The 13,542-nt window shown below is 41.3% G+C and overlaps 1 protein-coding gene across 1 annotated transcript in view; it reads right to left on the reverse strand.

Moving 5' to 3' along the window:
• Nucleotides 1-4,032: 4,032 nt before the first annotated feature.
• Nucleotides 4,033-13,542, reverse strand: part of CDC42BPB (CDC42 binding protein kinase beta (DMPK-like)) — a gene marked incomplete at its 5' end in the record, with an annotated part of 42,174 nt that continues 32,664 nt past the window's right edge. Inside the window, 9 exons of the mRNA XM_009703371.1 lie at nt 4,033-4,634; nt 6,708-6,778; nt 6,873-6,981; nt 7,114-7,152; nt 8,082-8,199; nt 8,292-8,412; nt 8,565-8,649; nt 8,760-8,857; nt 11,514-12,110. Of these exons, the coding sequence (XP_009701673.1) occupies nt 4,503-4,634; nt 6,708-6,778; nt 6,873-6,981; nt 7,114-7,152; nt 8,082-8,199; nt 8,292-8,412; nt 8,565-8,649; nt 8,760-8,857; nt 11,514-12,110 (1,370 nt within the window). The remainder of the gene's footprint in view (nt 4,635-6,707; nt 6,779-6,872; nt 6,982-7,113; nt 7,153-8,081; nt 8,200-8,291; nt 8,413-8,564; nt 8,650-8,759; nt 8,858-11,513; nt 12,111-13,542) is intronic.

Consider the following 13,542-nt stretch of genomic DNA (forward strand, 5'->3'; position numbering starts at 1 on the left):
CCTCCATCAGCAGGCAGGGCTCCCCGCTCCTCTTCCTCATGGGACCGCAGGGCAGGGACTGCGTAAGGAACGGGAAAGCAGGCGATGCTGCAAAAAAATCGGAGGGTTTTATCTATGAGAAAACAACCAATAAAGCTGCATAAACCTGTGTAGTCAGGTGACAAAAAAAGTGCTGCAGCTTATTGGGGAGCAGGGAAAAATATTTGCTGCAAGGACGGGGAAGCAGCTGATTCCTGAGGTCGTGTTCCTCCTCTGGCTGGAGCGCAGCACTGCAGCTCTCGCTTGCTGAGCACGTCCTGCTGTCTTCTGCTCCTGTCCTCAGCTAACCCTGCCGGCAACGCTAGCAGAGCATCAGTCACCGCTGGGACCTGCTCTGCCAACCTTTGGCAACAGGCGTGCAGCTGTTGTCCGGTCTCATCATCACCCCACGATCCCAGAAACACGTTGAGAAGGGGCTCGCGAGGGAGTACCGAGATGGTGTTGGCTCTTTCCAAGCACTGTGCCTTCCCTCCTGCCTCCCTGATGCGGTACCTCTGCCCCTGGCACGCCTTCCCCTGACCCAGAGCCCCTCTGACCCCACGCTGCTGCACTGCCCTGCCAGCGATGAGCCCAGGCCATGGGGCAGCAGCTCCTGACCGGTAGGAAAGGGGCTGATTTGTGCTGGGTGAGGGTGGCAGCAGCTGCAGCTCTTCGCCCCATGACCCACGGGGAGCCCAAGGCTGCCAAGGAAGGATGTAAGGGGAAATCAAGAGGGGAGACACATTTACTGGGGTGCAAGCAGACAGGAGAAGGCAGTCCAGACTTCTGCCACCACAATGGAAGGCAAGAGCTGAGCAGGTGAACACTACTTTTTGGTATGTCCTCCTTGCTTCTGCCTGCCGGAGCTGCTTTGTATGGAGCAGGCAGGGTGCAAACCACAACGTGATATGCTCCAGTAGCCCTGCATGCAAGAACATCTCTCTTTTGTTTCCTTTTCCACTAGGCTAAACTCAGCAGCACGACAAGGTTTGTGGTCATGACACAACACCTTCCTTTGACTGTTGCTTAACGGTACCTTAAAGGTGCAGCTCAGTTCCCACAGTCATCTCTTCCCTCAAATGCTTCCCTGCTTCTCAGTGCTTTAGACTACCCAAGTCAGCTCTTAAGATTTTTGTTTCTGCTTTCTCCCATGGATGCCTTATCTGGCATCGTACAGAATGACCAGAGTGCCTGGACCTTCAGCATTTCCACACCAAAGTCTCCTCCCTGTGACTTAGCTGCGTCAAGCACCTTACCCTACAAACATAAAGCATTTATGCGCTTCCCCACCAGTAGGTTGCACCTATTTAGGAAGCCATTTGCTCTCAGCACATCTGTGCTGTAGACAGAGGTGTCGGCAGATGAGTTTAGTTCTTGTGTAGCAAGTGACACCAGGACGTATTCTAAAATACAAAATGCCTTTTGGGGCAAAGATCTGTGCTAGAAGTGACCGACACGTTCCGGTGAGTGGTACGCCCACTGTCCCAGCTTCGGGACCTGACGTAATGCCTCTGTGAAAATGGAACTGGCAGAGACCAAATTGTCCTCGTTCCTTGCCTAACTCAATTCCTCATTTGCGATACTAGACTGGTAGCCTCCAGGGAGAAAAGAGTGCACCGTCAGAGGAACATTTCACATCGAGTCTCAAATTTCTGCATTTCTGAAAGTTGTCCTGAGGGCTTGGGAGGACTCTTTAGGTAACCAGAATCAGAAGCCTTAAGGGAACAGAATATTTGCAAAGGGCTGTGGTGGAGGACTTGAGGAGGAATTCTGCTTAGCTAGACTTGAGGGGGGGTGGTGGGGAAGAAAAGAATAACGTATTCATACTGAGCAATTAATTTATTTTTCTAGAAACGTTCCCCTGCTTAAATTATAACCGAGCCCTGGCACTGCTGAGTGCTATGATTTAATACCCCCATAATTAAAGACTTTGTTGTCATCCGAAGTCCTCACTGTGCAGAGAAAAATCAGCTCAAGAGCAGTAGAAATGTTTTTTAAAAGTCAAAGGCTGATTAGCACGAACACTTGTGAGAACGCTTCCGACACACGGCCCTCAAACCTCCTGTCAGCTGTCACCCCCATCCCCAGGGCAGAGCATGGGTGCACATTCCCAGGCTGACCCGTCCTGGCCTGCTGGCCTTGCCCAGGTAACTTTGGTCAAGCAAGGAACAGCAGGGTCCAAAATACCCACGCAGGCCTTCCCCATTAAGATTACCTGGAGTAAAATGAGCGAGACAAACTGAGAAGTAATCCAGGAGCACTTCAGCACTCCATGAAGGATGTGGGACGTTTACCCAGGGCACACTAGAGAAGATGCTGGCTCTGTTCTAGCTACAGCGAGCTCTGCCGTGCCGACATACTGGAGCATGAGGGGAGCTTCAAAACCCCCCTATATTAGGGGCTGCACCATTCACACACCAATCCTTGAAATGTTCCTAAGTGTTTCTTTGGGACTACTGCTTTGACAAGTCAAAAGTCTGTATTCTTTTATCACACTTAAGATGCTTGAATAGATCCTGCAGCCTCCTTACTATGCTTCGGTCATAAGGAAGCAGTCATATAAATCACTTTAAAATGAATTAATAGGGCCAGCGACTCAATGAAATGACAACTCTAAGACAAATCGAGGGCACAAAATTTGAACACTGTATTCCACCAAAAGGGCTTCCATCGCTCCTGAACATGCATTTACGTGCAGAAACACAGACCTTTCTCATAGCATTCAGGTACGGAGCTTCAAAGTATCTTTCAGTTTATGTAAAACATCCATGTGAACAAAGTGAATTTACCACGAAACTAAAGCAAGTGTCAGTGGTAGACTGTTTTCATATGTCAAGACAGACGACTATGAACTTTAAAACCTCCCTCTTCTGCTTTATTGACAGGTAAATTGTTCAAAAATGTTCTCACAATTCAATAATTACAAAGACTTAGACTTACATTAAAAAAGTAAAAACCAGAAAACCCCCAAAGCAGTAGTGTCCAGCTCTAACTGAGCCCCTTTATCAAGAATCTGAGAAAAAGAGCAAGTACTGTCGAACACTTAACGTAACAGGATTAAATGTTGACTAGAACACTCAGTTTAAACTAAAGATAAGTGCACGTCCTATACAGTGTTTCAGAAAAGAACATTAGCCATTGGTATATCATTAGCCCATTTAAACCAAATTTTAAATAAGTGACATCCAACTGTCATAAAATTGGCACAGAAGGCACACTAGTGTGACAATGACAAACTGGATATGCCAGCCACTGAATTAATTACAAGCTTTTAATGAAACATGGTCACAAATCTTCGATTACTAAATGTATAATACATGGAAGCATGAGATTAAATATACACGCAAAACATCACCACTGCACGTGGGCCATAGCAAAATATACAGGAGTGTGTTGTGCATTTTTCTACATGATCAATACTCGATTAATAATCATGGGGTCTTCATGCAGGTGAGGATACAATTAATGAGAAAAGCAGCACCCCCAGTTACACATCCTTCACGTTCCACTTTGGTAACCGATAAAACAGACTGATGTTTTAGTGCGATATAGTCCCTTAGGTCAAGCAGACTTCGAGGGCAATGCATCCACAAGAAGGCTTGCTAGCTAAACAATGTAGTGTGTCCTTACACCAAAAAACCCAGGAGAAACAACTTCTCAGAAGGAGATAGGCAGGAACGAGGAGTAAAATCTTTTTCACAGCAGTAATTACCAATATTTTAAAAGCCCTGACTAATGACTGATTGATGAGGACTAAAAAGCAGGGTTTGGGTCAAAGATAACTGGCAGTAGTCCTATGTACAAGACTAAAAAGTTGGTAGAAAGATAGAAAGACTGTTACGCAGCTGTATATGTAATGGCTAAATGAATTAAAAGGCCACAAAACTATAACCAACTTCTATTTGACTTCCTGGTGATTCAATCAATGTTGGAAACGACCTACAGCTTCTTCCTAGCATTCTCCTTAAGATTGAGGAAACAAAGAGTTATGGGAAAAAGGGAAAAGTGTATTCATCTGAGGATGTAACTAGACCTGCTCGCATTTCCTATTTAGAGGTCCAAATTGCATCTAAAAGGATTTCCTGCTAATGAGACATTACATCATTCTATAGAAAAATAATATTCCTGATATTGTAGCAACATAATCAGTATCTCTCTCTATTTCTTTTTCAGCATAAGAATAAGACTATTTACTGGTGGCCTTAAATGCTCCTATGCAATAAAACTGTGTCACAGCTGTGCAGAAAGGAATCAACCGTAACTCAGCAGTGAACAATTCTGCATAAAAAGCTCAATTGCTATTTAGTAAAGAATTTTCTTCATTTCAATAGTTTGTATCTACAATCTGGATATATAATTATTCTTGTACAACACTAGAGATTCAGTGTCAGTCTTGGCACTAGCATCCGAGACAGCTTTGCCCTGCTCTTGAAAACTCCACAGAGTAGGGGATGATTGAAGCCAGAATGGTGAGAGCAGTAGTGTTATGCATCACAGGTTGACTGGTCCAGTCCGTCTAGTGTAAGCTGATTCCTATGAGGAGAGTTGGGACTTGGGGGACCACTTGGATTTGAGCTGTTGGATGGAGTAGAATGTTTGGTGGAGTCTGAATCAGGCTGTTAACGAGAAACATTAAAAAAAAAAAAATTATGCTTACTGAAAACCAATCCTTTACACTAAAAAGTTTTCAAAGGCATTCAAAAATTAGGGTGAGCAACACCCACAAAGCAGTGCGTATTAGATTAATTTCATAGCTAAACATTCATGCAAGTACTTCCATTATCATCAACAGGCTGTAGCACAGTCCTGAAGGTGACCTTCTGACGTAACAGGAGTTATGGCAAAGGACATGGAAACTGCTACACCTCAGGCTCCCCTCCTTTAGCCATGGCAAAACTTTCCTGATGGAACACATCTATCTGTCCACTGTTGTTCTGGATTTACCAGCCTGCATTTTTAAAGCAATTTTTATAGCCCAGGAGTAGATTTGTCTGCCCATATAAATGCATAAACAATTACGGTCAAATAATCTTCAATTTGGTGAGAAAGAAGGAAACAAGCGTATGAACTGTTTACAAAACAGCAACAAGCATGTGAATAGCCTGACAAAAGAGTGAAGGTTGCCAAGTATCAGGTTGGAGATCTGGAAACAGGATATACTTACTGGAGACGCCCTACGTCAGTATCTAATAAAGGCAGTCTATCCACAGTTATTTCCCCACCATTAGGTTGGTTCTTGGATATTTGCCTTCACAGGCTGGTCTCACTTGAACAGGATGGCTGGTAAGTTTCCTACTATTTTGGTGAGTTACAATTCTGAGCACTGCACAGATTCACAGCTAATGAAATACTCCATAGGAAAAACTGGTACCATTGCAGCAACTTATTTTCAAGAAGGGGAATATATATTTAGCAAATAGATTGAAAGGTAACATCCTCTAAGAATGCTGTTCACAAGGTTTTGCATGGCTCAAACAATAATAAGATCATCTATAACAAAATTATCCTAACATGATCCAGTTCATGCCGCGATAAAGCCAAAAGCCATGGGAAAAATAGTATAAAGCCAAAAGGTGTTATTAGAAGCTCCTTTTTCAAGTTTCAAACTACTTTATTTTTAAATTTAAGAAGTCATAAGAAATTGTGAGATCTACCAAAAAAAGAAAACATTGTAAAAACCTTAGAATCCACCACTACTTGTGCTTACAAACAGCAATTATCATTAGAGCATGGAATGTAATGAAATTTGGGAAGGATGCTCCAGAATAATGAAGTCAACTGACATAGTCCATCAGCAGCACCTTTGAAAATCAAGACAATTTCAAAAATACCTATGTTTAGAGATCCGTGTTTTCACATGCCTTTAATGTCTTATTGAAGGTGACAGAGGAAGTCAGAGCATGGCTGTGACCAGAACTCTGGACAAATGCTTTGACTTGGGATGTACTAAGGCATCCTGCAAAGGTCTGGCTTCAGGAAAACACCCTTCAAAATCCAGAACATTACATAGGCCTGTAGTTGGGTACCAAAAGCGCTAAAAAGATGGAAAGATCTTAATCTAGGAATAATTCCTAACACTTTCCTTGCACAGGAAGTGCTTGAGCAAAGCTTGGAAGAAGCTATACCATGACAAATCAAGGAAACAAAAAAGTCATACATCTTCTCTCCTTCAATTCAGGGACACCAGTTTTGTACAGCCAGGACATTTTCAGTTTGGTGACTACTGGCACATACTTTTATCTTGCTGAAAGCAGTTTTATGTATTTTAAAATATGATTCTTTCTCAAGTTATGTGACAAAAAAATCTTCCTTAAGGCAGCACAGAAAATTACTTAACTAGTTGTATTACTTTGCTATTCTATGCTAATAGCCCAGAGAACATTTTTAGGAGCTTTTAGGACATTTCATCAATTAGTCAAATTTCCCTTGTCTACAAAGCTTAATCCAAGACATAATACTTCTTAAAATATCACCACAAGAAGATCTTTTCACAGCTTTGCTTTTGTGCTGGCACACCTAACTTGCAATCATACACTACAGGCTGGAAAAAACATTTGTTGAAGGAAAATACCTCCATAAAGAACATGGTCTTTATGAAGTATTTCCTCAGAAATTTAATTTATTGGAAAAAGAAAACAATCTATGGTAACAAGGCATTGTCAGTCTCCGTTTAATAAAAGCTACATTACCTCTTTGTCAAACTCCTGGTCAGGATCGGACATACTTCGGGAAGGCATGGCTCCTCCCACATCACTGCCACCTGTAGAGAAAGAAGCAAAAGAAGGCGGGTTTACACCTCTTTGTTGAAGCCATAACTTACAGCTCAGAATTGACAAGCTCGCTTCCAGCCTTACTTGATGAGGGCCATGAAATATAGGTTTTGTTTCTCTGCTGCTGCTGCTGCCGTGAGAGGTTAGCTGTAGATGGACATGTTTTTTCATCCTGTGCAGCAGGTAGGACACTCTACAGTTGAAATGAAACACCTTGTTAGCCAGCAACAAAAACTATCCAACTAGGAGATGAAAACTCATGAAAACTTTACTGTGCTTTTGAAGCTATTACAACCCAGTGTTGGTAGAAAAACTCTGAACTTACTTGACCACATCCACATATTTTCAGTAACAGACACAAACCCTGAGAAAGACAGAGAAAGAACTAAGCCCCATAGCAGCCACTGGAACCTGTCAGCCAGCAAACCCTCTATGAAGGGGCAGGGACTGTAAAAACAGCTCTGCTTTCTTTCCTCCTCCTGCTGCTGAAAGGACAAATGCATTACCCTCATCTGGGCTAGCTGAGAAGGACAAGAGAATGCCTGACTAGCAGCTATAAAATGGAGGGTACAGAACATAAAAGTGTACCTTTGCACCTTCCTCTTGTGGATTTAACACTGAAATAGCTCACAAAACACTGTCATTGTTAAATACAAAATAAAAATAACGCTATAAAGCACTGCAACTTACTTGCATTTTAGTTACCTCCACTGCATTAGATTTCCCCCCTTGTTTTTGCTCTAGAATTGGCGAAGTGCCACAAGCACATCATTCCAGTTCCTAACGGTTTGTAGCTACTCCTACCCTTGCTAGGGAAGCAGAGGAGGGACAGGAAGAGGAAGAAAGCAGAGGGGAGCCTTGCAGTGAGGAATGGTCACTCTGGAGAAATATTTCAGCAGAGACAGGGCTCATATGATAGACGTGCTCAAAGCCTGTTGGAGGTGATATCAGAGCAGAATGTCGAGAGGATGAGGGGGAAGGAAATTCATTCTGTTATTTTAAGAAGACAAACAAGAAAGAGGAAGGAGGAGAGATCGATTATTTACAAAACTACTAACAGCTCCTGGCAGTGGTATCTGTTTCTTTCAGTGTCTCATTCATAAGTCAGCTAACAGTATTTCCTTGCACAGGATTTAGAAGCACTGTACATCAGGAAGGTTCATCTTTCTCAAAATGATTAGGAGAAGAATTTGGTACAGAGATAACACTTGAACCTCATACACCTCATCTTAACAGTTTTTCTGAGCAAGAACAAATGCACACATATCTCCCTCCCTTTTAAATGTATTTTACCAGTGGGAGGTCCATGAGAACCTGCATTCCATCTCCTGGTCCCATATGAGCCACGTGGTTGAAATTTGTTGGGTTAGAAATCATCTTTGACCTTAGCTCAGGGTCTCTAAGCATTTCCCTAAAAGAACAGAGTGATTTTTTACTATTAGCATTCCCAGTCTCTCTATGTCATCATGTATATTAAGTTACACACCATGATTAAATTCTTACCGCCTTTGTTGTAATCGCTCTTCCTCGGGAACCTTAAATACAAATCTTCTTTTGCTCCTAGTTCGAAGCATTTGCTTCTTGTTATTGTCAGATGTTTCTGGTACACTGAGGACAGCTCCTGCTGTAATATCACAAAGCAATTTCACATACATAGGTACATGGTGACCCAGACGCATTCAATACAAGTTTCATCTCGTGCAAAAGTAACATTGCTTAAAATTACTCAGTTAGCTTCATATCATTTTCCCATTTCTGCCCTTGCTCAGTACTCACCTGCAAACTTATTCTTGAAATATATTAGTCTTGGTGGCTCGCAGTTAAGGAGATTCAGTGTGCCATCCATGTTTAACGGTCTGATCTGTTTTGAGGAAGGAGGCAGAGAATTAACTCAAGTCTAGCATATACTGTGAAGAAACATCTCATTTGGAATTAGCCCAATTAAGCTCTATATTGAAAGAAATTACTTACCCTTCGCAGGCCAATAGTCTGGACCCATTCCATAGTGTTAACATCAAATACATCAACACCATACTCGCTATACATGGTTACATACGAAGAATTGCAACCTGCATAGATTAAAAAAAAACCAGAAAACCCTAATGTGGTTTCAGCAGTCCAGAACTGACATATATTTGAGCAAATTTCAATAGTTACAAGTTTTCCACTATGCGCAAGATACATTTTAAAACACTTTTTCCCAGCCCCACTTTCAAGCAGATATTTCTGTGATAATAGATTTGCTAACAACAACTACCAGCATCATGGAAAGATTTAAATTTGACCCTTTCAGTATTTTTAAACTTCAAATTATGATTTCATAAAATTGCAAAATGGCATCTGAAGTTTTCAGATGCATACTTTGCTACTTGGTAGGAACTGAGCAGCTAGCTGCAGATTACTTCATTTTGGAAGCAGCAAACTAACTATACATCTGCTGTGTGCAGGGGAAAAGAGAGGGCCACCATCTGTGAGGTGGGTCATGAAGTCATGATGCAGATCTGTTCTCAATTTCCTTCCTCTTGTGCTAACAATTATCTAGCTTTAGATATTCATGTATGGGTTGCTTTCATCAGGTCAACAGAAAAATGTCACAATGCTTAAAGCCCACAACCCATTTGGTCTTTTCAACTTTTTTTTTTTTTTTTAAAAAAAAGCATAAAAGGCATCAGCACACAGGTTTATTTTAGGTCAAACGAAAAGCAGAGATCCCTAGAGCTTCTTGTCAACACGCTTCTGCTCATGTAAAGACTGTACCCTGATGTAAAGAGTAGTTACTAGAAATTTATGGGATTTAATAGAGAAAAGATCTGCTTCAATAAACAAAAGGGAAAATAACCCAGTAGGACATTAAACACACCACAGAATCTTCTTAGAAGAACCGAAGTAACGTTGTAGTGCTATTTTTTAAATTCATTCACAGAAAGCCTTGGATAGCTGTCATAAATATGTATCCCAGAAGTCATTTATGGTTAAGTTTTTATTATATGGGGTCATGGTTGTCTTCGATGTCCCAGTCAAGGGAGATCACTGAGCATCAGACAGAAACGCCAACTGCTTCTACCTGGCCAGCTTGTAGCCAAGGCCAGCACTTACCAGTCAGAGTTGATGAGCTTGATCAGATCTCAACTGGTTCCCAGAGACACACACGTCAGTGTAGCGTGGGCAAGCCCAGTGCAGACAGCTTTGAGACCTGCTGGCTCCAAGCCTTTGCAATGTGCCATACTCAAGCTAAGCAGTCCCACAACACGTACACTGACTCAGCACAGAACCAGCGCATTAAGCTGGTTTAACTGGGACCTAGACAGGCCAGCCGAGATAAGAGAGCTGACCGTGTTAGCACGGACCTCGTCCTCTCCTAGCATGAGGGGACTGAATGCCCTAGAGACAAATTCTCCATCTTATCCTAAAACTTCTTTGCAACATGGCTCTTTACCACAGCAGAAACTCCAAAAGAGGGAGAACCATTTCCACTTTGATGATCTCCTGATGGGACAGTTAAAAAAAGCCACCATTACTACTGACAGACACCAGGACTGAGGAGGGAGGACAAGGCTAATGAAAAGGAAAGCAATCCAGTTTCCTTTGGCAGCAGAAAAAGTTGCTCTTTCTAAAAAACAGCCCCAGGGCAATGCCTCTCAGGACTGCACATATAAGAATGCTGTAAAATAGTAAGAACAGCTTCTAATAATAATAGACAAAACCATCAAGTAGCAGGCCTAGTTTGCTGAAATGCAAAAAAACGTAAAGCTGATAAAGGAAAAGGAAACATTAGCTTTGGCTAACGGCATTTTAAAGTAAATTTGCAGCTACGTTGTTTCCTTGGGCTTTTGCTTCAGACTTCTGTACAGAACTAGGTCAGAGTAAAGCAAGCAAACAATTTCAGTTCGAGACAATTAAAATTAAACAAAGTGCTATTAGGGGGCCTGGCCTGATCAAACCAACATGCACCTAACTGCTTGCTGTACTATTTAAACAAAAAGCTATTTCTTGCCTTCAATCATTCAAAACATTTTAATTGCTATTTGAGCTCCAAACAGAAATCCCGGTTTTATCCCGATCTGCCTTTGACTACTGAATAATGAAAAATGCTCTGCATGTGCTTCTATCCTAACTAGATGATAAACCAATGCTCCTGAAAAAGCAGAGTGGTTGAAAAATTACCCTCCACCTGCCTATATTATTTTTGGAAATTCTCCCCCTAAAAATAAAACCAAAATGAGAAAAATTGCTACCAGTTCTGCCAAGCACAATATTTTTACCTCTTATTTTGTTATCTTTATGAACCTTTAGAGTTGCAGTTACATTTCTTCTTCAACTTTCTATTGAACTTTGAGTTCAGGACACAGAAGACATCCTACAGACAACTAGACATTTGTACTCTTTAGGAGAGCAAAAATCTTTACAGAATTTCACAGACCGGTAGTCTTGCACTGTCCTGCATCCAAGACTACTCTCTGTAAAAGTTATTTTGCATTTCGTTATTCGTTCTTCAGTGTCCTGTAACAAGACAGAGCTTCTTTTCTTGCAGCATCCAGGATCTCAGCTCAGGAGATCGCCAAGTCCAAAGATACCATCAGGAAGAACTATGTACCCTGTTAACTCATCAAAACTTAAACTGTAGATATTGAAAGACAAACCGAAGCAAAATAGAACACACTGCTGATTATTTTTAGACAAGTAAAGCAGCAACAGGGATATGGCAACAGAAAAACATATACATACTACAGGCAACAGGAGTTGCAGGCCACATTAGTTCCTGCATGCGTGACCTTCGACCTTGCGAATCGACGTATACTCCCATATGGCTGAAGCAAAGCAGGTATTCCTCATTACTGAGCTCCACAGCACAAAGGGCATCAAAAGACTGCTGTGAGAGGAAGATAAGCGAGGGGTCATTAGGATTTACCAGGTTTATAGATTGTCCATCTCCCTGGATGGTCAACAGAGAGAACCCAGACTGGTAGCCAACACAGAGCTTGTCCTTAAACACTGCCATCCACTGTACAGTTCCTGGAGCCTGAATTTCACTGAATTTTTTGTGGAAAGGTTTAGTTCTGTGAATTTCATAGCAAAAAACCTGTCGTTTGACAGCCACAAACAAACAAGTCGAAGAGCTCTTCTTTAGTGTTCCAGTTGTTATCAGTTGGCAGCCTTTAGTTTCTGCAAGCTTAATGTCAAAGTTTCCTTCCGACCCATCCAGAGAGGCCCAAGGGTAAAGGTGAACATGATGGTTGCGACCGCAGATAAGAATGATAATTTTCTCTTTGGGAGCAAGCTCTATCTGGTACACCTTCTTGCAGTCAGCAGCTCGGACTATCACTGCAAAGGAAACAAGAGCTGCCGTCAGTTAAACAAGAAAACCATCAGGCCTGGAAACATTGCAGTGTTACATACTGATGTCTGAAAATGAATCTAAACATGGACACATACCAGATAAAAAAAGAGCACTTATTACACATGTTCAATGCTCCATTATTAATTCTCAGAACAAACAATGAAACAAAGCATTCCTGTAATTCTCTCTATTGATATGAAGTCTCAGGAACACTTTGAAGGAAAAGGCTGCCTAACATCTGCGATAAATGGAGAATATTTTTTTTTTTTTTTACATGATAATATCTATACTATCTATACACTGCAAGATGCTGTGTCTTCTGAAACAAGTCCCACCTTCAAGAAAGCATCAGCATCTTCAGTAAAGTATGGAGGAAGACCAAATTAGCAGAACACAATGAGAAGAAATGTAAAGTATTTAATGCTGGTAACTGAGGATACAAAATGCTGTACTGTTGGCAAATGTCTCAGCCAAATACAAAAGCAGTACAGGAAGCGGGTGTTAAACATCTATATGGAAAGGCAAAAAATGCTCTGTGTGATGGGGAAAGGATAAGAAGGAATGGGCTTAATCTGTAGGACGAGAGGTTTAGGACAGGCACCAAGAAAAGCCTCCTCACAGTAAGGACTAGTTAGGCCACCCATGGAAACTGGGGAGTTTCACTGTTTGAAGCATTTTTTAAAACTGAGTTAGAGGCAGCTAAGGGAGTTAGGTACAATGTGTTCTGCTTTTTGGGGTCATGGGTATACAGGCACTTTTGAGCAAGCAGTGGGTATTTCATGGGGTACAAACAGAAAAGACTAAGCAATTCTAAACTAGGAAACATAATATGCATAAGCCAACTATATTAAAACGCCACTTTCATTTTCCGGTTAGCTGAACGCATTCAAAATATTTGTGAATTATAATTTTTAAAAAAAATTAACTGGAAGTTATACGTATTTTTTCAGTAATAGCTGAGTAACCTAGCCAAGTTATCAAATTCTGTAATCGTTGTAACAAGACTTTTACTGTTTAGACCACAAAGCCAAGTGCTTTTGTGGCATCTCCCCACTTCCACAAATAGATGATATGTCTGAAGAAATGTTCTATGAAATAACCGGCTGTTGGAATTTTGCCACAGAGAAAAGACTTTCTTCTTCCTAGCTCCAACTCCAGCTTACAGTTTAGTTTATTTGTTAAGAACTAAGTGATATTCTGACCAAAGACCTTTGATGTAAGCAGCTGGCAGTTAATTAACACTGAAAATTACAACTGCCATAAAATGAAAAAGAGATTACAATTTACAAAAATGCTATTAACACACAGGAACTGGCCATAGAAAATTCCTGCAAAACATCTTCTAACTTAAGAACAAAATTGATAATTCATTTTCACATTTACATATGACATGGTGATGCAGACAATCGTTCCTTC

The sequence above is a fragment of the Cariama cristata genome, unplaced genomic scaffold (genome assembly GCF_000690535.1).
Source record: "Cariama cristata isolate BGI_N322 unplaced genomic scaffold, ASM69053v1 scaffold8337, whole genome shotgun sequence".
In the NCBI taxonomy this organism is placed as follows: domain Eukaryota; kingdom Metazoa; phylum Chordata; class Aves; order Cariamiformes; family Cariamidae; genus Cariama; species Cariama cristata.